The sequence below is a fragment of the Corvus moneduloides genome, chromosome 21 (assembly GCF_009650955.1).
Source record: "Corvus moneduloides isolate bCorMon1 chromosome 21, bCorMon1.pri, whole genome shotgun sequence".
Lineage (NCBI taxonomy): Eukaryota > Metazoa > Chordata > Aves > Passeriformes > Corvidae > Corvus > Corvus moneduloides.
The window spans coordinates 7,957,638-7,984,960 of NC_045496.1; the positions used below are offsets into that span (position 1 = coordinate 7,957,638).

The 27,323-nt window shown below is 48.1% G+C and overlaps 1 protein-coding gene across 1 annotated transcript in view; it reads right to left on the reverse strand.

The window, feature by feature from the left end:
• Positions 1 to 330: 330 nt before the first annotated feature.
• Positions 331 to 27,323, reverse strand: part of PAPPA (pappalysin 1) — a 180,471-nt gene continuing 153,478 nt past the window's right edge. Inside the window, exons 20-22 of the mRNA XM_032130945.1 lie at positions 21,290 to 21,361; positions 17,003 to 17,101; positions 331 to 6,175 (exon numbers count right to left, since the gene is read on the reverse strand). Of these exons, the coding sequence (XP_031986836.1) occupies positions 6,068 to 6,175; positions 17,003 to 17,101; positions 21,290 to 21,361 (279 nt within the window). The 3' untranslated portion in view covers positions 331 to 6,067. The remainder of the gene's footprint in view (positions 6,176 to 17,002; positions 17,102 to 21,289; positions 21,362 to 27,323) is intronic.

The following is a 27,323-nucleotide window of genomic DNA, read 5'->3' on the forward strand; positions in this document are numbered from 1 at the left end:
GAAGTTGTTGCTTATTCAAAGAAAGAGAAAAAGCTGTATAAAGAAATTCTGTGAAAATGATTTTAAAAACATCATGAACCAAAAAAAGGACAACTGTTAAAAACTGTATTGAAAAAAAAATAAATTAGATGAACAATTGTGTAAATATAAATTAAAAAAGATGACAATCTTAATAAATAAGCTTTACTATTTACATCTTTATATATTGCTTGGAGACTTAAATTAGATCCGTTAAAAACAAACGAACGCAAAATAAAACCCAAAATTGGAGCAGCAAACGTACAGGCGTGAGGTACAGAATTAAGGGTTGAACTGTATCTTGCTTGTTTCTTTTTTTTTTTTTCTTTTCTCTTTTATACAGTAGACCAGTAGAATTCTTGTGAAAATAGATCCTCAGCACTTCATTGGAGTATTGGTTGACGTGGCTTCCAAAAGGTGCCAAGAAAGATTCCATAATAATAATAACAATAATAATAACCATAATAATCATAATAATTATAATAAAAAGATACAATATGATACATAAATATGGAAGAGCAGTTGGTAATATGAATACATTTTTCTCTAGACGAGATCACAGTTTTATTTGTAAATATTACACTGATATATATATAATATTACACATGTAATATTATATATATATCATATATATATTTATATATATATTTATATATATATAGTACGGCTCAATCCTGCTCCCAGTGAAGTCAACAACAATTAAAACCTGTGTTGACTCGATGGGAGCAAAATTCAGCCTCTCATCTGCAGACAGGTACGTAATTACAGAGGCCGTACAATGCAAACTCCGCAACGGTTCCAATTCCCTCTTGAATTGCTGGTGAAATGTTTCATTAAAGCCCTGGTTCTTTGCACTCAGAAGATGGAAACTGGTGGCTGAAGGTGGCCTCACCAAAAGAAGGAAAAACCAAAAGACTAAAAACTAAGCCAGAATGGGAACCAAAGAAATCTTGGACTCATTAGCTCCGCATCTCGACCCAACAGGACTAAAACCACCAACTAGCAGCACCAAGACTCCTCATCAAACACCTGAAGCCAACCCAAGCTCTTGAGTGTGGCCTCAGAGGAAGTGATTCTCATTCTCAATGAATCTTGGATGTGTAGATCCGGTGAAAAGCGGAAAACTCAGTTTGCCAAACGAAGACAGAAACAAAACATTAAGCCTCACTTTTCTCCTGCTGAAAGGAACACGGGGGTTTGAACCCCCCAGGTGGCAGGAACAGCCCAACACCAAATCCCTGTTGCCCAAATTGACTGTAGCTCCAAGGAAATGTATCTTGGGCCACCTGGACCTGCTCCTGCTGATGTTCTGCTCATGCTCCCACTGAACTCAGTGGTCAAGGTCTTGCAGGGAAATGGGACAGTTCTGGGGGCTTCGGTGTGCCCAGCATATAAGGTCACCTGGAGGCAGGAGTGCTGCTGCACCCTCAGCAGGGAGATGGCCTTCCCCAGAGGATGGGGTAACATGTAAAAAATGTAAAACAAATCGGCTCAGCCGCACCACTGAGACCAAAACGGGGCCCACAACCATGAAGATATCTAGAGATACCTAGAGTGTATCTCTGCCGGTCATGTGGTCCTCTCCCAGTGATACCAACATGCCCATCAACTCTCACTGGAGCCTCCAGGGATTGGGCAGGGGAGGGCAAAATGCTGCCGAAAGGCTGAGAATTTCCATGGCATCCAAAACAGTTCAAAGGCCAAACTTCCAGCTCTGAAACCCCCCTGAGCATCCCAGCCTCGGCTGACTTCACCCCATCCCCTCCTGTCTTCTAGCTCGGCCTTGAATGGGCACAACGGGCTGGAGTGTGGGAAGGGGGTGGTCAGCACCCCACTTCCCCAAAATGGGAATCACCTGTCTGCTCAGGTAGCAGCTTTATCCTTCCCCCTTCACTCCCAGTCTCTCGCAGCTCTCCAGGATTCAGACTGTGCAGTGCTTCTGAGTGCAGTAATTAGAGCACAGTGAAATACTGGTTAAATGTGTATGTACAGTTGGATAACGTAAAAATAAGCACAAATACACACTTAAAAAAATAATCTGGAAAAAAAAAAAAGCCAAACTCTGCCCCCTCCCTCCCCCCACAAACAACAATATACCAGGGGATAACCCCTTAGCCTTAGTTCCTGGACCTATCACAACGCACGAGGAAAACAAAACCAGACAATGTTATAAAACCTCACGGTACTTCTAGGGAAATCTACACTCAGTATCTAGCTCTCTACTCAGCTGGCAGAATCGGTGTTTTCCTTTCAAACACACAAAAATAGGCTTTGCTCTTCTTGGATTTGGAATATGCGGGTTTTCTTTTCTTTTTCTTTTCTCCATTTTTTATGGGGTTTTGTTGTTTTCTTTTTTTCTCTCCTATTCCTCTCTGTAAAGCCTCACATGTTATTTCTTTTTTTCCCCCACTTGAATCACTTGCAGCAAGAAACTTTTGTTGGCTATGGGGCTTTCTTTTTTCTCTCTCTTTTTTTTTTCCCTTTTTTTTTTTCTTAGACACAGGTAAAACCTAGAACAAACCGACAGTTACAACCAAGTGAAACCGAAACCGGAAGGGAGGTAGCTGGAACCCGATTCCAAGAATCCTCTGGTGCCATCCTCCTTTCTCAGCCTGGGGGTGACAGAGGAAGATGCAAGAAAAGCAGGAGGACACCAGCTCAGCCTGTCTGCTAGAGGGTGGGGAGGGAGAGGGGTAGCAGCTGATTGGAGTTTCCCACCCCACCGTGCACCATTCACCGCTTTCTGCTCCAGCTTTCCCTCCTGCTGGCCATGGACATCCCCCACAGCCTGGTGGCCCCACATAAGGTGCAGCCCTGGCTCACTATCTGTGACAGAGAAGATCTTGGCACTAATGTGAACTGGACTTTATGAGCAGCTAAATTTCACCAGCACGAGCACCCTCTTCTCCTCCCCCAAACTTGTGGTTTGATGTTGTCCTACGCCGCCAGCTCAGTGGGTGGAGGTGGTGGGTGGTGTCCCTCTCACCTTCCACCCAACAGCCACCACAGTCAGGGAGGGTCTTTCCTAGGACTCCACTGGGCAGTTGAGGCCCATACAGTGATAGATGACCCAAGGATCCAGCTGGCCTTGCCCAAGGTTGGGAGCACAGGGGACAAGAGCTGAGCAGGTGGCCATTCCCCATGGCTCCCCTCTCAGCATCCCTCTGGGTGCTTGGTAAAGCACCTGGAATGTAGAGGGGATTTGCCCCAATGGAAAAAAAAAAAAAAAAAAGCCATTGGATTTAACATGACTCAGGGCAGAACTTTTTCTACTCCTGACCCTGTCAGCCCTTCTGGAGGAGATGGACAGTGCCAATGTGGCAGTTAGAAAAAAAAAAAATCAAATAGCAGCATGGAAAGCCTTCCCGTGGGAAAGGGAGTTGGGGCACACCAGGACTGCAGGAGGGAAGCTGAGGAGTGAGGCTGTGCTGGTGAGAAACCACCGTCTCCCTTGAGCTGAGGTCTCTAGCTCAGTAAGCAGGGGCAGGTCCTGGCTGGCCAGAGGGGCTCAGCTGGCCTTGAGCTCCTGCGAGCCCACAGCAGCAAGTGGCAATAATGTCTGTACAGACCTGTCTCTCCTGGGCACTGTCCAAGTGGGAAAAGCAGATGGGAAATTTCCTCCATGCTGAGGTCCACACTGGGAAGGGCATTTTCAGGATGCACTCAGGAGCTGAACTGAGTTTCACCCTGCTGGGATGAAACCCGGGTGCGATGGAGAGGGGGAATCATGCCGAGATGCCTCAGGCACTGAGGACATGATGTGTTGTCAGTCTGAAAGGCTCTTGGGTTTGTGAGCTCTTCTGAAAGGATGGGTGGCACATGAACAAACTGCCAACAGAACAGGGGAGGGCAAAGGGAGCAGAAGGAAGCAGCAACCTTTGCACAGTTATTTACTTCCCATATTAGTTAGAAGGCAAGGGGCAAAAGTGGAAGCTTATGCCACTGCTCTCTAAGCTGAAGGATGCTCAGTCTAACTCCATGGAAGGAACCCTGATCCCACTGCACCTCCCTTTCCACTACATCTCTGCACAGAGGGGACAGAGCCATCCACACATCTCCCATGGCCAGGCCTTCTCTAGGAACAGCTGGAGCTTCACAACAGAGAGCTCCTCACCTTCTTAACGACTATCACCTCTCCAGGCCTCTACTTTAGTTCTTGAGATTCATCTCTGGTTTATTCCAATAGAAACAACCCCAACAGTGGGTAACAAGAACCTGGTTCCTTGCACCTACTGCTCTATCAGTTTTCCATTTCTAGTTCTCCAAACCATTTTTACATCCATCCCCATGAGCTAAATGACCCCTCCCCTTACCATTCTGCCTTGCTCCAGTGCCTAAATGTTCAATCAAGCAGGAGTTAGAAAAAATCTTTCTGTCTTTACCTAGTAGATTGTACAAGTCAGGACAGTCCCGAGGAACAAGCAAACTTAACACTGGGAAGGATGCTCTTTTGGATGTGTGTCCTTCCTAGCAGGAGCTTGAAGCAGCAGACACATGCCCAAGCCACACTAGAAAGACCTCTGGGATTTCCCTGGGATGGGCTGCAGCAGCAGCAGCAGCAGCATTGGATGCCCTGGGTATCTCAGTGACTCAGTGTAATGAACCCCGTGAGGAAGGGAATCACCGAGGGTCTGCCACATGTTCCACTCTGGGCTGAAGTAGGAGGATGACAGGGAAGTGTGAGGTCTGCTGCAGCTAATGCCCTTCTTTCTGAAAGATTACAAGCAGCTAAGCTCCTCGTCTATCCCAAGTGTCTGACCCACTGGCCTGGCAGCTTAATACTAACAAATATGGCCAAAAGTCTAATACTGTCTCCTGCGGGCCTTTCCTCATGGCAGGTGTCTCCTCCTCCTCTTCCCCTCTCCCAAGAAAACAGGAGCATGAAGCGGTTGTCAGATACAGACCACCATAAGAGTGGGGTGGAGGAGGCCTAGAGAACCACTTGGCACGGTGGAGACCAGAAAGCAGATTCCTTTGGCTGGCTGGCTGGTGTCCTGTTTTCTTGCCCCAATGCTGAGGAAGAGACCAGAGGGTTTGAAAGGCAGGTTGTAGGTAAGCTTTAAGGCAGATTGTTTGGTTGCATGGGGTTGTTTTTCACCCTGTCCTGACACAGTAAGGAAACTATTTGTATGGGACATAGCAGCAGGAGTAGCAGCAGCAGACATGCTCAAATGACAAGGGCGGGCGCGAGTTCCCCTCTCTGCTCCTCGGAAGCTATCAGCCATGTTCCTCAATGCCAGTCCTTAGACTGCCCACTCCCTGACCCCACCATGGGACCACCTGCCCAGCTCCACACAGAAACGTCCCAGAAGCCCTGCAGGCTACAACAGGGCTTTTTGTTGGCTCTTTGAGGGCAGGGGGAGAAGGAGGAGCTGTACAGAAAGGCCACTGCAGTCTGCTGAGCTCCCTGGCTGGAAGTAGCATTCCTGTGAGGAGCAGACGCATCCCACATCTCGAGCTGGCTGGGCGCCTGGCAAGTCACTTGCCAAGAGGCCCAGCCCTGTGGAGATCCCACCCCAACCACAGTGCCCCGAGCATGCAATACCTTGGCATTCAGCATCAGAAAAGGCTCAGCTTGGAGTCCTCCAAGAGCTCAGCCTCTTCCATGAACGGTCCGAGTTGTGAGTGCTGGGGAGGGGAAAGTGTTTTTGCGTTGATCATAATCTCTCACTCTTTCTCTCTCTCTTTCTCTACTTATTTCTATAAATATGTGTACATAAATAGTTTGTTTCTCGCCTTGAATCTAGATATGAACTGTTCAAATTAGATGGGCATAACATGCTATTTTGATACATGAAAGTCGTCTCGACTTGACTCTTGGTTGTTTGTTTCTTGTCATCACTATTTGAGATATAATTAATACATAAACCCCTACTTTGAGTTCTCCTTGGACAAAAATTAAAGGCAGACTGGTTGAATTCTAAGGGTCCCTGGTGCAGAAATGCCATCCAGTTAAGCAGCTAAATGTTAAAAACGATACCAAAAGGGATGTGGTGTCTCTCCTAGCCTGCCTTGAGCAGTGTGGTCCTCCTTTCCATGTCACTTGGCGTTACCCAAGACTGAAGCCACGGAGGTCTTTCTGGTTGTGCTCTTGGGCGTTGGGGTCCCGGCAAGCACACTCTCCTTGTAGGTCACAGGACATAGGAAATGGTGTCACCTGGGAAGGAAGCCAAAAACACAAAGGCATGAAGGAAGGAACACACCTACAGTAGCGTGGAGAACAAAAAAGACCTCTGTGGTGAAATCTTTAGAGATCAGCTGCAATCTTCAACTATGTTATTTTTTACAGTGATTTATGTTAGTGCTGAGCTGCTGCTGCACTGAGGCTCCCAAGGCCCTGTGGTTTGGGTGCTGCTGCTTTACTTAAGTCCATTTGTGCACTTAATTATGAATGTTCTTGGGTTCAATTCCTCAGGAGCAGAACCAAGCACTGTCTCACAGATCAGTGAAGTCCAGCAGAGACTTCTCTGAACACCTCTTGTGTTTGAGGTCAGGAGATGCAGCTAACGGGCACTGAGGCACAGCAAAGGAATGCAGTGGGGGACGGCTGCATTCACCATCTGTTATCTCTCTGTGACCCCTCTGGAGAAGCGTGGGAAGGAGCTGAAACAATAGCCTGCGATGCCTGGCCACTGAAAGCTGATTTGGGCCTCTTGCACCACAGTATTCACCTGCAGAAAAGGGGGTGGCAGTGGCACAAGCGTCTCACTTGCCCTGAAGTGAATTCCCGAGAATTTCTCCCATCTGCACAGACTGAGCAAATGACCTCATTCCCCTCCTTTACACTCCTTCCGAGGCAGTGTCACAACCTGTTCCAACGTTCCCAGCGAGGGCTGTGTGTGTGCTCCGTCTGCTCCCCCCGGCTCTGCTGCCACACGTTCACTCTCCCTTTCACAAACTCTTTTCTCCAGGCTACGACTCCTGAGTCTGCCTGTTCCCTGTGCATCACCCACAGCACATCTGGGAATGTGGACCCAGCATTGTGCTGTCATCTCCACCTAGACCTTCCACACGAGTCCCTGCCTGTCCCTCTCCAGGATGCCTTTCTCCTGACGCACACAATTTGGGAAGGAGGGGTGTGGAGCTTTGTTTCACAACTGGGGAGCCTAAGGCAGGGACATGCTGACAGAGACACTAAATAGCCAATGCTCATCACCAAATCAGGGCTTAGAGAGCCTCTTCCCCTTGTTTTTGACTCCATTCACAGAAGACCTGACCCTCCAGGTGGAATAGGGTGATGACTCCTCATCAAGCCATGTCCTTGGTGACTTACGAACTAAATAACCAGTGAATAATCAGAATCTACAATTGCGCAAATATGGAGATTGCAAAGAGAAGAAAGAGTCCAAAAAGTTAAAAGCAAATGAACCCAAATAACTGGCAACTAAATAAGTTTATAAACTGCAGAAAACAGTAGGAGCTTGAGGGTCACTTGATCCAACAGAAGCCAGCCCAAGCAGGATTGTCTCGTATCACAGTGTTATGAATATTCTTAGATAGGAACACAGAGAAATCTGCAAACAATGGGGCTTGGGGAGGAGGCTGAGGATGGATTGTTTAATGACTGAATTAAAATACTGGAAAGGAAAAAGAAAAGATACATGCAAAATAAAAATTGAGTTTTTCTGTTCAGTGTAGAAGGAAACATTTTGGTTTAGATTATCTGCTACATTTCAGGTTTGACCTTTCCCTTCAAGACAAACAAATAAAAAAGGCTATTTCACAGCAAAAGTTATGTCTTGAAATAAAAACTTGTTTCACTTAGAAAATGCTCAAACAAAACATTTAAGTATGCCTGGAGTTTTCCCCTATTTTTTTTAATCCTGAATCATTCAGTTCAATCTGGATTTGGCAATGATTTTGACTTAAGAAATCCTCCCTGTTGTACAATGAAGCTACTGGTTGGAGGCGAGACCTCGGAACCTGATTCTTTCATTTGTCTTCATCAAGCTTTTTCCTCTCCCTGGCCTGGATTCCCTGTTTGCCTGTAACAAGCTGACAGAGGCGATTAAGTGGCCTCTTCATTCAGAGGAGAGACAGGGAAGGTGGATCCACACTTTGCACTGAACACAGGTCAACCACACGCCCAATTCAGGCATTTCAGTGAAGTGTCTGAAATTAGTGGTGACAGCCTACTGCACTTTGTCTCTGCTGCTGTCCAGGCTTAAGTGGGATGTGCTGCAGGCATGGAGATCCCAAACATGCTCCCATTTCACCTGCAGGAACATCAGAGCCAGGAGAGAGAGCCCTGCACGGCTCTGCCTCCAAACCACCAGCTCACATTCCCCTCACCTCCTCTGTGCTGAAACAGCAGCCTTAGACACCCAAACTGGCATGAGTTTGATGTTGCCATAAGTGCTCTACCTCCTTCATTCCCTCTCCTCCCATTTCTCCTGGTGAATCCCTCATTTTCCTCTTTGCTTTATCACAAGCTGTGCTCAGCCCTGAAGCAACCTGGAAAGGTGCACATAGGAGACTGGATTGGTGCTGCATTACAGCCAGTTCCTGGGGAGATGCAGCCCCTAGAGAAGAAATGTCTGGCTGTTTATTGTCTCCCAGTAGTGGTCACGGACAGAGGAGCAGAAGCTTTCTCTGAGGCAGAGCTGTGGCCCCCAGAGCACACAGCTTCGTGGCTCGGCAGCAGTTCCCAGCAGTGGGTAGCCTGATGGAGGAGGGTTTCTTCCTGATCAGATCAGTCTTACTCACTTTATGTCCCTTATGAAGGCTTTTTATGCAATTCGATTTTTACAGTGCTATTGTCCAGATAGATGAATTGTTTTGTCTTATGGCAGTGAGCTCCAGAGATCAGTTTTCTATTATGTGAAAAGGCAGAGATTTCTATGGGTAATGAGCACAGCCACTGTCATATTAGACATGACAAAATTCTCCAAAAACTTAGCAGTAATACAGGGTTTTCCACTTTAAACAACATTTACAACAAATACACATTTGACTTCCCCAAGGACCTGATTTCCATAGGTATTTAGGGAATCTAACCCACACACAGAATCTTCTGGGACTGTCTGGAGTACCCAGCTCAGAGAAACTGTAAAGCCCCTTAGAAGAAGGACTGTCTGTTGCCTTGGGCTCACACAGTGACAGCCCCTGGAGTACACAGCCATGAAACAGAGCTGCTGGGTGTGCTAGAAATAATAAATGCTGAGCCTTTCACTGAATGATAGCCCATTTAGGTGCGGAGCCCAGATATACATACTCCAAGATTAACTACCTCTTTTCTTTTTAAACAGGTCTGTGAAAGCCCAACTCATTACCAGAGTACACGACCTGCATTGAAATTTCCAGATAGACCCATTGTAGAGCCAGGAGTGAGGAGTCAGCTCCTCTTCCTTCAACACTCCAAGCCCTGCATTTCACCTACATCTATCTCCCCATGCAGAAAACATGGAAAATGTATAGGAGGGCGAGAAGAAAAAGCTAAAAATTAAGCTTAGGGCCTGTCTTGGACACCTGATGAAGTAATGCAAATTATTGTATGCTCAGACCAGCTAAAATAGGATGAAAAAGACATAAGTGAAGAACACAGCTCCACACACCTACACACACAGCACTTGGAGATGATCCAGAACAGTCATGGCACTGGATCAACAGTGCTCAGGGGAATGTGAGTCACACCAGAACCACACCGGACCACAGACTATCCATCATCGAGAGAAAAGAAACACCACCTCCATCATTCCCATCACCTGGAGTGTGCAGGACATGACACATCCTGCTCTGAACCTTGTGGAGCAAGGGCAGCAGGTGTGGGCTTATAGGATGGGCAGGAGGTTGGCACAGACACCCAGGTGTAACTGACAGGAGATCCAAAAAACCTCGACCAACTCACCACCATCACTGCACTGTGCATGACCTCAGACTTCCTTCTCCACCAAAGCATTAAGCATCCTTTCCCACACTGAGTGATGAGACATTGGATAAAACCCAAGCTGCCTCTTAGAAACAGGACTGGATTTGTCCTGGATGCCATGCTCCCAACTGTGGGAACAAAGAAAACGATGCAACAGAGCAGCGCAGAATCAGGATGCAGGTCATGGAACGAGTGAGAGGTCATAACTCCTTGCTACATGCACCTATCTGAAGAGGCTGGTGACACCCCAAGGCAGATCCCTGCTGAGAAAGGCCAGTCTATAGGGAACTGGCGGGAATGTTGACAGGAGAAATCCCAGACAGGCACAGGGAGGGATGGAAAACAGCTCTGCAAAGGCTGTGAGCTTGTCCCTCACAGAGTCTGGTATCAGGCTGACCTGGCTCTGCCTCCTGCCTGTGCCTGGGGTTGGCTCACCAGGGCAGGCAGGATCGGGCCCAGGGAGGGGGAAGCAGGGGAGGAGGGCTGCAAAGTGTTGGGAAACAGGCTGTTGTTAGATTTCAGCCCCAAAGTGTTTGCGAAATCTCCCAGACAGGCCTCACTGGGGCTGTGGAGGCCCTGCTGCAGGCAGAGCCTCGGCAGGCAGTGTGGCCTGGGAGATAAGTGTGGCAGCCTGTGCTGAGTGTCACAGTCCTGTGCCTCCCCAGAGCCTCCCAGCTCAAACACCAGGGAGTATTCTGTTCCCTGACAAGGCCCTTGTGGGATAAAAAAGCATCTTGGAAGGGTCTTCCCAGTGGTTTTCAGCATTGAGGTCACCAGTTTGAGATAACAGAGCAAGAGCGAGCCCCCTTTTAGCTCTGGGCACTGGTATGTGGGTTCACACCTAGGGCACTGCTCTAGAGGGCCTGGGAAGACTAAGCTGCTCTCCATGCAGCGTATGCAGTTCTAAAAGCTTGAATTTTTGTTAACTACCCCACCATAACTGAACTTTCCCCCAGTGAAACCAGCAACCATGGTGTATCGAGATGTAGCTCAGCTGAACCCAACAGATGCTCTGCTCTCTCCATCGTGTGCGAATCAGGAGCAGCCCCACCAGAACCAGTGGGAGCAGAATGGCCCAAAGCCAGCAGGGATTCCCGGGAAAGCCCAGCCCGCATGGATCCCGCATCCCCGCCTGCCGCGGAGCAGAGCGAGGGAGCCCGTTTGCCAAACCACACGAAGCTCAGTTGCTCAGCAATCAGCTGTGCTTCCTACTCTCGTGCTACTGATTGTGCAAACATGAATGTAATTAGTCTAAATAATCACCAAAGATTTAATAGGAGCCAGACCACCCAGAGGCCAAATAGCTGGCGGTGGAGCAGGGAAGGTTTGTTCGCTGTTTTTTGTAACACTTGCTAATGAAGTGAGGTCGGATAGCAAAGCAAACACCCTCCACCAGCACATCCCCTGGGAATGCCGTATGTTGTGGGAAGCCCCACGTCCCTTGAAGCCAAGAACAGTTCTCTCAGGATAGGCAACATGTGCTACTACCATCACTGCTTTTAATTTATCGACGCCTGGAAAGCCTCCCTGAAGGATTATGAAACCAAGCTCTGAGCCCCAAAATAAGCTCCCATCCCAACCAACCCTGACTGGAAACGCTCCTGTCACATGGCAAACAGCTACAGCCACTGAGCCTGTGACCGAGGGCTGGTGGGGAAGTGAGTTCACCCACACGTCGGGGAGAACCCGCGTGCTTGGAGCGCTCAGCCGCTTCCAGAGGCATGAAGCAACACTCAGCATTGCATCCTGCCTTCCTCCCTGCTCACCCACCATTCATTGTATCTCCCTGGCTAATTATAGAGCTGACAAACACACCCAGCTGGGGACAGGAAAGGAGTTGGGAGCAGCATCGTGGCAGGAGCATCAGTTCTTCTGGATAAACAGAATTTCCTCAGCTGGGGTGGTCGCTTAAGCTTCTAATGGCACCAACTGCCTCAAAACCATGTTGTGACAGTGGAGAAAGATCTGAGATTCCCTAAGACAGGTCTGTGTTGCAGTCAGAGAGCTGGGAGAAGGTGCTTATTTCTCCAAGATACCGAGAAGTGGTTATTTCTGTTGGCTTAGGCGTAGGAGTGCAGACACATCCCCCCCTTCCTGGGGAGACAGGGACAGCCTTTGGAAATCCCTGCTGGAGCCAGCAGCAGCCCCTCAGTTCAAAGTTCCTTTCTTTAGGCCTTGAATTCTCGGCCATAAAGTCTCTGAAGAGGTTTTGATAACTCGCCTATCTTTTAGATAAGTAAGGCTTTGGATGAATCCCACACGGCCCTCTATCTACCACAAGTTCTCATTTGTTTTCCGCCGAGGCACTTGCTGGTTTTCCTCTCCAAGGTGTTGGACAGAAATGTCAAGAGGCTGAAGGGACAGGACAATTTTTCTCTTTTTTTACCAAGTGCTATGGGGCAAAGCAGTTGAAGGAAAACCTGAGTGATAGCTGAGTGAGGCAGGTTTTTCTCATGGGAGCTGTAGGTTTAGCCCTTCTGCAACAAAAAGGAAAGGCAGACAGGAAAGACACATGGAAGTTCACCCTTACAAATGGCTGAAGTTGAGGGAATTTTAAAACAGTAAATTCAGTGTATTTAAATCCACAGGGACCAGACTGCAGGACCTTCAACTAGGCAAATCTGCGATCCGAGTCTGGAACAAAGTACGTAAGCAGAGCCTAAAGAAAGACTTTTCTGATTTCTGCGAGGCCTTTTCTAGACAGCCTTGTCTAGGGAAAACTTATAAAAGGGAAGGGGAAGAAAAGAAGTGGAGGAGACAGTTACTGGAGAGAAGATTTCCTGAAATGAATCAGAGGAAACAGCCAGAGCCTCTCCCAGCAGTGCTGCACACCCCACGAGCTCCTCGCAGGTGGCCAAGAGCCCAGAGACAGCCAGTTATGCCCAGGTTATTTACTTCCCTCACTTTGGCAGCGTCACGTATGTAATGTTTTAGAAAATAGTGTCTTCTTTTATCTGCAGCAGGATACAAAGCGAGAAGCAGCTTCCTAGAGCAGCCAGGCAGAAGGGAGCTGGCAACCTGTGCTGGGTCAGGAGGGGAGGAAGATTAAAAGGAGATGGGATTTTGCTTTGTCCTTCACGGAAGACTTTATCCCCTCCAGATACACAACAGAAGCTTTCTCTCCCTTGGAGGTTGGCCGGCAATGGCCTTCCTGTCTCTCAAAGCTGCTCCTGGGTCATGCACAGGGCAAGCTGTGAGCAGCACGGCCCCGTCCTCTGCCCCAGCAGCAGATCTGCCATCGGCCCCCTGCTCCCCGCACAGCCTGCCCGTGTCCTTGCTTCCTTGGGTGGCACTCGTCCCTGTGCCAGCCCTGGCTTCTCGCCCGCTGCAGGGCGACGCTCATCAATTAGCGCACAACAAATAATTAAGCTGATGAATGTCTCTTTTTCCTGCTTTCTGACTGCACTTGCCTCGAATTTATGCCCAGATTATGACTGAATTTATTCGTTGCCGCTTGTTGCATTCAAAAGAGGCCTTTAATGATTTCTTTTAAGCTCTCCAGCCTGATTGTGAACAGTGCAGGGCAAATACTCATTATTTCCTATCTAAGCAGCAGTGCTGATTAGTCGGTGCTTGGTCAGATAAGTCACACTGCTCCATTCCTCGCTCGCTGATGGAATCCACAAGGTCATTCACTGCTGATGCTCAAATGCAACGGGAAAACATGGGATAAGCATGGAAGTCCCTTGTGCATTTTCACGGCAACAAAACGGGAGCATGCAAAATCTCACATTAAGTAAGAGGGCTCAGAATTAAAGTGAATTTGGGTTGAAGCATTTTGCTTTTAGGCAGCCTGTTCACAGCACTGTGTGCAGCCGAAAGCGTGTTTGGGAGGGTAGTGGGACTGCAGTGAAACTTAAGTCTTGACAGTTTGCGGACACTAAAGATCTGAAGCCAGCTCTTACTCAACTGTTAACTCCTGAATCTTCACATGGTGCAATGTTAATCTTCAGCCCTTTCCCAAAATAATGTGTGGAGTTGCTATGTTCTCTTAAATGTGAACCATGTGTCACCTCAGCAATGGCTGCTGCGGGGAAAAGATGATAAATCTAAAGCTTTTAAAATGTCCTGTGACATTTTGGGAGAAAAACAGGTGTTGCATAAATGTTGGACATTTATGGGTAAACTTGCAGGGGCTTTAAAAGACTGACACATCTGCCACATAGTATGTAACCCTGAAAGAAAAGGAGCAAAGCAGTCTCTTTCATGTGTCTCGCTCTCTCTACAACCGTATGAAAATACATCCTCATCTGGTATTGGAATTAACAGAGCTGGACTCGCCCCTCCCTATGTCTCCTCCAGGTTTTTGGCTTTTACACCCAATGTGTATTTTAAAACTGTGCCTTTTTAAGTAGGTGGCAAACTGTGCTGGAAGGATTTGGTATGCGGAGTATTTTTATTCAGCTCCCTTTTCTCTCACCTTTCATTGTTTTTCCCTTTGGAATATCTCCTGTAACGCTCCACTCATAAACCTCTTCAAAGGGAGGGCTGTATTTGAACAGCCTGGCCTGAAATCTGGTCTCAGTCAAAGGCCTCAGATGGGAAAATAACTGGGAGAGCCAAGCCCCACGGCCCCACGGCTGCTGCTGCAGGTGTCGGCAGCCACTTTGCAGGAGCGAGGTTCTCCCGCTGCCTGCTTGACTCTGACCCCACAGCCCCCCTGGCTGGGTTATTATTCCCCCTTTTACCCTATAAATGTAATAAACTGTGACTTAGCATCTTGCTTTTAGTGTGGAAGATCGAAGGAGAAGGTGGTTTTTCTCACTTCTCCCAGGCATCTTGTTCAGCTCCTGGAATGTTGTTGGTGTTTCGGGAGAGAGGAGGAGAGTCTGGAAGCCGAATGCATGCCAGAGATGTGATGGACTCTGTGTCTCAGCCCTGAAACTGTGTGATCTCTAGGATGGAGCATTCTAAATTGCCAGGTAGGGCAAGTCTAATTCCCCCAGTCACAACAATCCAGTTCCCAGTGAAGTCTGTGAAAGCAGACTTAACTCCAAACAGCTACAAAACCTCCCCCTCCACGGGGAAAATCCATCAGACGTGTGACCAGCTGTCTGTCTCTGACCATTTGCCCTTTGTATCGAGCAGTTTTAGCACAGAAAACAGTAACCCAGTGGGCTACAAAGTGCTTCCCCTCCTTGGGAGGTCACTTGGTTTCTGGGTGGCAGGGAAGCAGCAGATATTTTGAGCGTGAGTCGCCTGGCTGGTAAGTGTTCACAACTCTGTGCAGATCCCACTCTGTCTCAACTCCCTGCCCAGCAATAAATTCTGCTCCCAAACCTTAATCCTATCCCTTCCCCCCTCAATTCAGCTCTCACATCCCTTGTGTTTCAGCCATGCCTTTAGCTCCTGTCTTGATGGGGCTGGTTTGGGTCGGTCCCCTCCCAGGGACCTCGCTTTCGTTCCTCTGACACCGCTTGGGATTTTTCATCGCCTGCTCTCCAGCCTGCAGGCAGTGAGATAAAGTTTCCCAGGCAGGCTGTTTTGGGAGGAGAAGACCTACACCATGCTGAGCTACCGGGCACTTCCAGCTCTGCCCTCCCGGCTGGTGGGAGGTCAGCGAGCAAGCTGTGCTGCTGTTGGGCTGCTCCTTCCTAGGAGGTGGAAAATCAGCCAGAGATAGGAATGTCTTCTTGGAGACAACTGAAGATGAGCCACTGTCTGTCATCCTGCTCACCTCTTCAGTGGCTGTTTCACCAGGGAGCCCTGTTTGGGCTCTCCATGCCCTACTCCACCCGTGTGGAACAGAGGAGCTCCCCTGCCTGGGCTTCCCTGCACTTGGCTCCCAGGACTTCTTTTAAAAGAAACACCACGATGCAGGGGAACATTTGTCCAAAAAGACCACAGCTAGGGAAACCACCTCTTTCCCTGCATTTTCCCCAGAGGAGAACTTAACTCCTTCCACTTGCCAGGGCATGTCCATCTCCCTTCCCCGTGTTCCCAGGGGGACCAGAGACAGCCCACAATGCTGAACCAAGGAAAAGAAGCCTCAAGCCAAAGCAGGCTCCCCTGCAGAGAGGACCTCCTTCCTCAGCTGGGTGACATGGATGGTGCCATACGCTGAGCCAAGTCCCCTTGGGTTTTATTATTTATTAATACGTACCGGAATCTTAATGTAGCTGGATTTTTCATTCCGTTCTACACTCAAATCTTGATGATAAGGTAAAATATTTACCTGGCACAGGCTAAAATTTGCTTTCTTTTTTGAGGGGAAACTAGTTCTAAATACCTCCTGGTTAGAAACCTATAAAATGTTTTAGTGCTCCAAGCCACAACCTCTATCACTCCAGTCATTGCCTCTGTCAGTGGCCAGAAATGTGTGTTAAAGAAGCATAAAAAAGGGGGATGTGTGTGGAGTGACCCTTCCCCAGGCTCAAGCAGTCAAGGGTTCAAATATTCCTCAGCCAGAAACTGCATCCAGATCACAGTGTCTAAGAGTCACTGATGGAGCAAAGCTCCACAAATTAGTCTGTTCTTTTTTTGACTTCAAATATATTTTTGTTCTTAATAATACTCTGTGGCAACACATCCTATTACTCAAACACACACTGTGCCAATAAGGATGTTCTTTCATCTGTTTGGATCCTCCTTCCAGGAAATTACCACTTCACCCCCTCATTGCTGAGTGATAAAAACTGGTGGATTTTACTTTCCTAAGCATTCTCCCTACCTTAAATAATGATTTTTTAGATCTGTGTCATTAACTTGTCACTTTTTGCAAGGCTCTGGTCTATGTGGTCTCTGTGCAGAAAATATTTGACATTTCCCTCCAGGCCTGTTGCCCTGCTCCACATCCTTCTCTGTCCCACTCTGGGATGGGACAGCCAGCAGCAAGCCAGGTACATGTATCATGGATCAAAGAACAGATCCACAATGATGCTTTCTTTTTACTCTCTCTTCTTTTCCTAATGGCTCCTAACCTTCAGTTTCCCTTTGGAGCATTGAGGATGATAAATAAACCAGTAAGAACTCAGTGCCTATGGTGAGCTGAGCTCAAGAAGGCTGAAGGTCCTTCCTTATTTGGACCTCCCTTATTAGAGCAAAAATAATCTTTTTCCAGACACAAAGCAGCACTCGACAAGGAATTCCCATGAAAAGAGGAAGGGGCATCCCTACCTTTTTGGTTTTGACTGTTGAGGCACAGCAGTCCCCACCATCATAGTTGCAGAAGGCTCTGTTGTTGATGGAGTCACAGTAGTTGTCCCCCATGAAAGGCTGAAAAAGGAAAAAGCAGGAGAAGGCTGAGAGTGTGGACATGGATGAAATGAGCCCCTTCCTTATGGAGACAGGGTGAGAAAGCTGTGGCTGGAGAAGAGAAGGTTGTGTGGAGACCTCACAGCAGCTGCCAGCATCTGAAGGGGCTACAGGGAAGCTGGAGAAGGACTGTTCATCAGGAACTGGAGTGACAGGACAAGGGGGATTGGCTTCAAACAGAAAGAAGGGAAATTTAGGTTAGATGTCCAGAAGAAATCCTTCCCTGTGAGGGTGGTGAGACCTCGGCACAGAGAAGCTGTGGCTGTCCCTGAATCCCTGGAAGTGTCCATGACAGGGGGTTGGAAGTGGATGATCTTAAGGCCCCTTCCAACCCAAAGCATTCTATGATTATTCTATAATTCTAAAGCCTGTAACAATATTTCAGAAGAAAAACACAAAGATTTGAAAGAGCCATAGTTTGTAACATACCAACTGCCCCAAAAAGCAAGAGATAATTATTCCCCTTTCCCTTCAAAGCAGACAGAAAAAAAAAGGACAGTAGATGGAAGGGAAATGAGCCCTTGTTGGCTCTTCACATCCCACATAAGAGGATGCTTCAGGAATATTAATTTGACTAGGCCCAGAGACAGCATCCAGGCATCTAAAATTGTGGCACCTTTGATAATTTTAAGCTAACCTTCCTAAACTGTGTGGGATAAGAAGAAGGTTATGCATTGCAGCAAAATGGGCTTGCTTTTAATAGCTGTGCTTTTCACCACAGTTCTCCTGACTGTGCAACATGTGTCAGCAACGAGGGCACAAAAAAAATCACCAAGAGGAGTGGAAGAGGTCTGAGCTCAGCACAGAGACCATGTTCTCCTGTTCTCTGAACAGCAGTGACTGCGTGGGACCTTGGCCATGACACGTGATCTTCCTCCACTCCACAGCTCAGAGCTGGGATAATGGCAATTATTCAGAGGGACGCTGTGGAGAGCTGTTAAGCAAAATTAATAAATCACCTTGAAAGAGAAAATGTGGTCACTAGGCTGGGCGATGTGATCACTAGCCCGTGTGCTGCACAGGGCCTGAATAATAACCATGATTCTGAAGGAAAGGCTTGAAGTCTTTCATTGTACATTGGAGTCTTCTTGGTTGGCTAGTACAGAAGCCTTCCTTGGAAGTCTAAGCTGTGCCTGATGGTAAAAAAGGCCCATGGCAGGTGTGAGAACCCCAGGCAGCAATGAAAGCTTACAAAAACGGATGATCAGCAGAGAGCAGAGTCATATCTCTGTAACTCTCCTCACATGCCCAGGCTCATGAGGCCATTCCCATTTCATCTGCTCTTTGGAAAATTCACTTATTCTGCACTGAGAAAAACACACCAGGGACTCTCCTGCAAGAAGGCATCATTGCAGAGCAGGCAGGGTGGCTCGGGGAGGTTTCCTGGAAGGATTTTGCAGCAATTGCAGACCCAGAGTGTCCCAGATGATGGATACGTGAAGAAGCAGCCATGAGAGCTCACCATGCCCTCCCCAGAGCTCGCCATGGCCACACTCATCAGAGTTGAAATGAACTCCATGGAGCGAGGCAAATGCACGCTTTTACTGCTGATGTGCTGCAAATTTAAATATTTCTATCAGGTAGAGGAAACCCAGGCAACAATGGCAATATCAGACCACAGCAGGACTACCAGGAGGTGACAGACTCGTTGACTGTCACTTGTTTAATTACGTGCAGATACTGCAAATGGTGACAAGGAAATCAGAGTGACAGCATGAGGCTCCTGTCCCTCTAAACTGCCTTAACTCCACTGATTTCCACAGATACTGATTTATTTATACAGGCAAAGACTTCGACTTGCAAACCCCCTTCCAATTTAATTAATATGCTAAGAGTTAAAAGGGAATGATTTATAAATAGATGGAGAGATATTTTGAGGCCAACCTGGTCATACTGAAAACCATGAACTTTGCTCAACCTCAAAGGAAATTCTGCAGACTTCTCCATGTTTCTCTTGTGTTGCCTGGCTGTGCCTGCTTGATGGGAAAACTTGACTTTGAATTTCCATCCCTATGCCTGCATCCTACACCTATGAATGCTGGAAAATCCATAAAGAAACTAGTGGAAGAATTTGCTCTGGCACTGAGTTGACAAGCCAGTCCTTTGGAGGAGAAGAATGGGATGAAAAGCATCTATTCTGATTTGGGACCAAAGTCCTTGCTTGGAAGACCCTGGAGGCCTGACTGTGGGGGGAGAGGTCTCTGTAGCTCTTCATGCATGTCTTAGTGCTCTGATTTTTTTTGAGGACTGTACAGGTAATCCAGAGGAACTCATTTGCTACAGAAACACCCAAGTTAGGTGCTGACAAGTACGGGGCTGACTCATAAACCTCTGTTCCTGCCACTAGGGAGCGACAAAAAATCACATTGCAGCAGCTGCCGGGGTTCCCACTGCGATCACCAAGAGCCAAATAATGCCCCACTTACAGCCTCCTGTTCACGGAAGCCTCCCTAATGTTAAGGATGTCCATACATTAGGGGTTGTACCAGCTTAATAGCCCAGCATTATTGACCTACTGGCTTATTAGTCTCTGTTTCCATAGTCATGGGGAAAAAAAAAAGGCTTGGTGAAGATGGCATTTTTCCTGAAATCTTAATGCCAAGCTCTGGCCCATCCGTGAATCCTGGAAGCATCATGCTCTAAAAACGATGCTAGAGGCCATTATCAATTGTCTGGGCAAAGCCTTCCCAGATGATGGATTGCGATGCAGTGACACTGCTGAATGAACGTTGAAAAGAAGAAAGTTCCTATTGATGCACAGGGCCCTGGCAATTAGCAGTGATGGAAGGGAAGAAAATGCTGAGAAGAAGCCTGTCAGTAATAATGGCTTCTGGTAAATTATTACATCATTGCAAAGTTTGTCTCAGTAACAACTATCCTTAAACCCAGTGGTGCATCAGCACCTGAATGGCATTTTTTAATGGTGGCTGGATGTTATTTCAGCTCTCTTTGGAGAATGAGGGCACCCAGCCAGCCTGCATGAATGCGATGCGTGAGACAGCTTATGACATTCAAAGCACTGACAGCAGAATGCTTTTCATTTAGGGAGCAGCTAGACAGAAACTATTACACTGTTGGAGAGTTATTACCCTCTTGGGCCCAACATTTGTATGCGAAGGAAACCTGTCTTTCACTTCAAGACAAATCGCATCCCACAGCAGTGTGGTCTGGAGCTCTGTGTCACATTTAGGAATTCGCTCCCATGTTCTGACACTTTGGGCAAATAACTTCAGTGTGCTGGGGTTACTGGGTGCTGAGAGCCTGGTCAGTGTGGCAGAAAGTCAGGAGGTGTGGGGGAAGACACAGCTCTGCCACTGCCCATCGCTGTCTGTGCCTCAGCCCGTGAGCCATCTCATTTCTAAAATGGGCAGGGAGCTTCCCAACCTTCCAGAGGTACCACAAGGATCGACTTCTTGATGTGGGTGAGATACTCAAGGGCTGGCATGATGGAAACCACAGGAATGCCATGACCCAGACAGAGGTGCTCCAGCCCTGTTTAACCACCAGAAGCATCCTCAGTCTTCTCCAACTTATCAAAGACTGCTGCTGGCAGAAACAACATCCTTCAAAATAATTACTTTTTTCAAGTAACTTGCGAGACTGTAAAAGTGTATCACAGCTGAAATGTAACTGCATGTTTCTCATTATTCTTTTCTGGTTCAGACAGAGGTGGCCAGTGGAGGGAGGTGTGATTTGCTCACTGTCCATCTGTGCTGTCCACCCGGTGGTATCATCTCTGGCTTTCCTAAACTTTCTCTGCCCACACCAATGCCCAAAGCTTAGCCAGCCTTGGAAAGAATTGTCCCTCTAATAAGAAGTCAAGATCAAGGAAAAACAAGAGAAGGCTTTTGCAACTTCCCAGAAACTCCCAAATTCTGGTAAATTCTTTTGGTCAACCAGTGTTTTTGAGCTGCTTGATCATTGAACTCCTGTGAGAGTCACCCAACCATCATCTCTGGGAAAACCACCAATTTCCCTACTGAGTGTCAGAACCGATGCAGGCGATCAGTCTGTGTGATAGGGTGGCCAGGGCAAAATCCTGCTTGCCCTACTTGAAAAACAGAATTTACAACCCACATGCCTGCAGTGATTGTTTCTGTAAGACTTAGGAGAGACACCATGGACCACCTGAGCTACAGCCAAACTCACCTCACAGCCTTTAACACAATGAATGAGGGAAGGGTGAGGGTACCACTTGAGTCCTGCCGTGCAGACAACACTCTGGAGGGAAGAAATAAAAAAAGAGGAACAGGTTAAGACAAAGAAATCAGTGTACAGAAACTCAGTGTGCTGGCTCCTATGGCTCTCCAGTACTTAACCAATGAAGTTCAGTTCCTAACACCTCTTGTGTTCTCAGGACCTGGCTGTCCTCCAGGTATTTACAAGAAGTGTTGGACTTGACACTTGCAATAACAGAGCATTTGAGATTAAAATAATATTTGAAGTTCTCCTAAAATGTCATGTCCAATATTTCACTCGTGGTGGGGGAACGTGGCAGGGAAAGGTAAAGGCACAGGTCCACTCTTGCTCTTGGGTAGGGGGGAGGCATTCTAGGAATTCATTTAGGGATTTCTTTGGTGCTGCAAAGCTTTGTTTTCTTTCACTGCCCACCATACCTTTGCTTCTTGAAGATGGAAGCAGCTAAAGGTGGATTATCAGATACATTTCAGCACCATCTTAAATAAAAGCACCTCCCATCACACACCTTCAGAATAACCCCCAGACAGGACAGCATCATCTGCTACATTTTATGAGCTTTATAATAATTTCCGTCTCAACTCTGTCTATAGAAAAAAGTTGGATGCTTGGTTTTGGGCAAAAATGATGCCCAGCCTCCTAGACAATGGCACAGCCAGGGCAGCCACAGACATGGACACTTAGATTTAAAGAGTGGATGAAAACTTTGGCTGGTCAGTGGAGATGGTGATTCCACACCATGGAAGTCCTGGTGATAGGACTCCCATCCATGCAGCAGGACATCAGGCACAATGTTTATTTTGGGTTATTGCCATGGATGAAGCACTACAGTGTCCAGTTGAGCAAGATGAATACACAGGCACTCACCTAAAGTGTGGGGGTTGGGGTTGGATGGAGGCCTGGGGAAGGAAGGGATTAACATTTGGGAAGACCTGATGCACAAGCCATCCCTTCCCCTGTTCATATGAGGGCTAATTTAATCCATCTGCAGGGGAACCTCAGCTTGTTTTTACACTTTCTGTCATTTGAGGCTTACCTGGCGTGTGCTAGAAAAAAGGACTTTTATACTATCTGACTCGGGCTGTTTATCTTTCCGATGCTCTTGGATTTTCCACTATTAGTCAAGCCCGGCTTGCCCCACCTGCCTCGCAACAGGGCCTGTCTGTGTGAGGAGAGAAGTGGCTGGGGAGGGGAGGGTGTTGTTTATCCCCTGGGAGGGAGGGAGGGAGGCTGCAAGGTGCGGGGGCCCTGCGGTGTCACACATTCCCCCGGCACGCTCTTGACAGACAGCTGGAGATTTCCAGGCTGCTGCCTGCCACAAATGGTGAGGGTTTTTCTTCCCCCCCACCCCTTCTGTTTATTGCACTTCAGAGGGAAAAGAAAGGAAACTTTTCTAGGTTTGAAAATAAACAAGACCAGTCAACAGAACAGGAGCGGGGAGAGTAAAGGAAGCAGTTCAAGAGCATTTGAACCCAAGAATTAGAACAAAGTGGAAAAACTCAGGCGTTTGTCTCCTGTGTCCAAGGCCAGAAGACAATAAGTGGAAGAAGTGCACTTCCAAAGAGCACCTCACATTCCCCTGGTAAGAAGCATCAATATTTACAAAACCTCTCGTTCTGTGTGTGTGTGTGAGCACGCAGAGTGAACAAAAGAAACCAAATAGCCCTGAACCAGGCTCTTCAGAAAGGAGTTTTCCATGTGAGAGCAATCCCTCGCAGAGGATGCACTGACTGCTTTCCTGACCCTTCAAGTATTAAAACGCCAGCACCCCCTTAGAGGAATAGATGGGAGGTGGAGTCTGCTGAAACAGTGTTCTCTGAGTGCTCACTCAAGGTCATCCTCAATCCCAAACACAGCCTTGGGCTGAGCGTCCTCCAGGGAATGGGAATGCAGCCCCAGGTTGCTCTCCACAGCACAGGCAAGCCAGGTGCCAGGTTAATCACTGGGTCAGTGGGACATTCCCATTCCTCTGGAGTGGCACCTGCCAGCGGCTTCATACCAGTTACTCTGTCTCTGTCTTTGCTAGTGGAGACCACTAGAGCTGAATTCAATCCTGCCAACATTCCTGGAGCTGGAAGCAGAGGGAAGGACCCCAGGTCTTAGTCCTGACTCCTCTGTCTGGTTTTCCAAGCCCTCAGTTCCCACCAGCCAACCTGTTTGTACCCTTAGGCTGCTGTTGTGGAGTGTGAGGTGCACTGGCAGAGAGGATGTGAGTAGAGGGGGAGACTGGGCTAGAAAACCAAGAAACTGGGAATGTTTGGATTGCTGGGCATCATTTCTGCCTCCTGCTGTGCAAACAGGCCTACAGGTGCCACAGGGTGCTGCACGGGGCACCTGAGATAAACAAATGTACAGAAAGCAAGCAAGGATGGCTAAAGGCGGTACATGAGCATGATCTGATGGAATCAGTGTGCACAGAAGGTAGACTCAGAATGCCAACAAAGGATGTGGAAAGAGGTGTATGGAAGCACCACATCCGCCACATGCCAGGTGGTGCCTGGGGAACAAAGCCCATCTGGCCACTGCCCCGTGAGCCCCGTCCCTTCCCCACGCTGCCACGTGCTCCAGGCCCTTGTGGTGACATCTGCTGCCCTCCTGGCCACAGCTCCCCTCGTGCATCGGCTCCTGCAGCACAGCTGTGCAGCCGGCTGGGTTGACTTCGGTGCTGTCCCCACCCCAGAAATGCCACCCTGCCACATCTGCAGCTGGTGGCTGGGACTCCATCTGCTGTGAAGGGAGAGGGAGCCGGGCTGCGCTCCCACAGTAGGCAACAAAGAGCCAAGGAAGCAAATCAAACTGTCATTTTCTTCTTGTGAGGGAAGACCCAGTGCCTCCGGTCACAGCACTTCCCTCCTGTGGGGGGACTAACACAATGATGTCAACCCTTTGCGGGCTGCAGAGGGGATCAGGTTTCCCCCAGAGAGGCCAGTGGAGAGCTTTCCTCCACCTTAGATGGGTCAAGTGTCCCCCCGGGCTGCAGCCCAGGGACTGGCATCTCCTGCTCTCAGCTAACTCGCTCCTCAGGCACTAAAGGAACAGGACAATTAACCACAGGCTTAATGTGTGAGGGGATCAGACACTGCTGCCAGGAAAGGGGACTTTGAAGCTCCTTCCTCCTACACCTACAGATGGAACGGGATCTCCTGCGTTCCCAGGAGCGGAGCTGCTGCACCACAGCAGGTCACATCAGTGCTCCGTGACTCAGTTTCCCTGCTGCAGAATGAGCCCCAAACTCTCAAAAAAAAAAAAAAAAAAAAGGAGAGGGGAAGGAAGGAGGAAACCTGCAAAGCTCAAATGATTAGGGGTGTATTTAAGGAGCATTCCCTCTAATGACTTCTGGACATTTACTATCCCAGGGCTGGCAGTCCTCATGGGAAGAGGGGCCACGCTGCGCTCAGCCCAGCAGAGCTGGGATGTGCCGACCCTTTGAAGGCTCTCCCAGGCCTGCACACCATTTAGCCTGTCCCTACTCAGCACTAAGGCAAGAACCCAAGTTCAGACAGCCTAAGAAATTAGGTGTCTGCCCTGTTTCTCTGCAGTCAGTGGGAAGGAGCTGTCAAGCTGTCTCTCAGAGATTTTTCCCTTTTTTCTCCCCACTGCCTGCACAGTCAGTCTTGGCAGCTCTATCCATCGGTGTCTTCAGCAGCTCCGTGTGTCACACACAGTGAAGGGAAAATCATGGGGACAGCACTGGCTGCTCTGAACACATCCCACAGCAGAACAGAGACACAGAAGATTTCAGGTGTTTTTTTTTTTTCTTGCTGAAAGTACTGATTTGGAAGACACTGCCAGCATATCCTGATTTCAGCAAACTGTTTCAGACCCAACAAAGCAACTCAACATAAACCAATTCTGAAAAAACACAGAAATATTTAGACATTTTGTGAAATAAAATATCTGTTGTTGTTTATCATTTGAGAGGACATTTAATTTCTCAGGTTTTGCTAGTTTTTTTTTTCTTTCATTTTCACTAAACAAAAAGTTTACAAAATCTCCTTGGAAATGAAATGCTATGCTATGTTCAAACCAACATGTTTGTTCTTCCAATTTTTTGGTTCACCAAAAATCACAATAACAAAAGAGTCACTTTGATTAGGGAAAAACTTTTTTTTTTAAATTTAAGAGAACTTTGAGTGAACCGAAAAATCAAGTGATTTGCACAGCTCTGCTCTAAACAACCCTGAGAGAAGGGGTAGTTCCTTCTTCCCATTTTGCTTCCATAACAGATGTTGCATGAGCTGCAACAGACAAACTATTTATTTCTTCTCATCAGCTCTCCCTGTGTTTTCTCTGTCCCCATCCCCTCAAAGGTAAGCACCAGAGATCAGTCCTGCCTTTATCTTCTTCCCATCCTGCCCTCATTTGTACTCCACTTGTGCCTAAATTAAGCAACAAAAAGTGTTTCCTGTGCGTCATTCAAGTACTCTGAGATGCACAAAGACTCGCCATGTAAATGCAACCAGCTGCTCCCTGTGCTCATATGGCACAACAGCAAAGCTGTCACTGGCCATAAACAGAGACACGGGTTATTAATGATACGTAACACATTGCCATGGGGACCTTCCCCCAAGGCCTCCCACTCCCATCTCTCCAGGGTGTCCCCACTCCCACCAGAAGCAGCGTTTCTCCCGGTGGCACCCCACGAGGTGCCACTCCCCGTGTGTGACATCCCCTTATCTGCAGAGTTGGATAAGATGGATGTTCTACAGCTACCAAAAAAAATCCCCTCTGTCATGTCTTCCCTCCCAACACAAGTTTTCCAGCCCAAATCTCACCCTCTACTTACAAAGCGTTTGTGGGGTGGAACTTGTATCTGCTCAGGGCCTAAAGCTCTTGCAAGATCCTCACCATCAGGGAAAGAAAAGGGCTTATTTACCGCTGTGCTCTTGGAAACCATGATTTCTCCTCCATCCCTCACTCCCCTCGTCTCCCCCTTTACTACTCTATGTTTTCCCTGCTGCCTAATGAGCCCTCCAGAGACCTGCAGGTATAAAACTCGTTACAGCTCCCTCCATGTACCCGCATCAATAAGTGAAGGAGTGCAGAGAGAACGGGAGGGAAGCTGTCACTTTATTTCCCCATGAATTACAAACCACTTTAAAGTCTGGCACTCAGGAAAGGGCCAGTGAGAAATTGCCCCTCATACTGAGATAGGGGTTTTCTTTATGTTTCATGCCAGAAACTTGGCAAAGCCTTGGATTAAGGCAGTCACAGAACCTCAGCATCTGGAGCGAATGGGAAGCTGGGAACGACATTATGAGCTTGTCATATTCTCTGGACTTAGGTTTCCCACTTCTTTCCCAGATTTATTCTCTTGCTCTGTGTGAAACAGGGAAGTTCAAAGTGGTGGAGAGTTCTGGAGCTGCTTGCTACCCACAGCCAAGGCCAGATTTCAAAAACCCCAAACCCTGGGCGCACATTTAGGCATGTAGAGAAGCAAATAGACTGTCAAATCTGCTCAGGGTATTCTGGGGCTGCGCTGGCTGCTCGTTCTCCTTCTTAATGGAGTTCAGGTGTGTAAAACAGACTCCTGCAAAGCCAGGACCAAGTATGTAAATGCCAGAGGTCTTTGCTCAAGCACCACCAGCAACTTGCACCAACCTGGTGACATCTGATGTGCCACGGTCTTCTGCCAGCGTGTCCAGTTAGACTTCCACACCCACAGAAATACCATAAAGCCACAAACACCCGGTTTGTTTGTAGGAACGTGAGGGTTTTCAGGAGGAGTTAAGTGAGCGTGTCTCCCACTGGCACCCAAATGTGGGCGTGACACCCAGCAGGTGTTTGCTGCCAGCAGGGCTGAGTGTGTGTGTGCAAGGCACTGCACGTGGGTGTGCACGTCCCCATCAGGGCACGCTGCCACTGGTGTGTGCTGGAGGATGCTCAGGACAGGGAGCTGTGAGCAGTTAATGCTGGCTGTGTGTGTGCAGCAGGCAGGAGGGAGAAGTGGTGACCTCTGGAAGGGGCTGTGCTGAGCAGGCAGCTC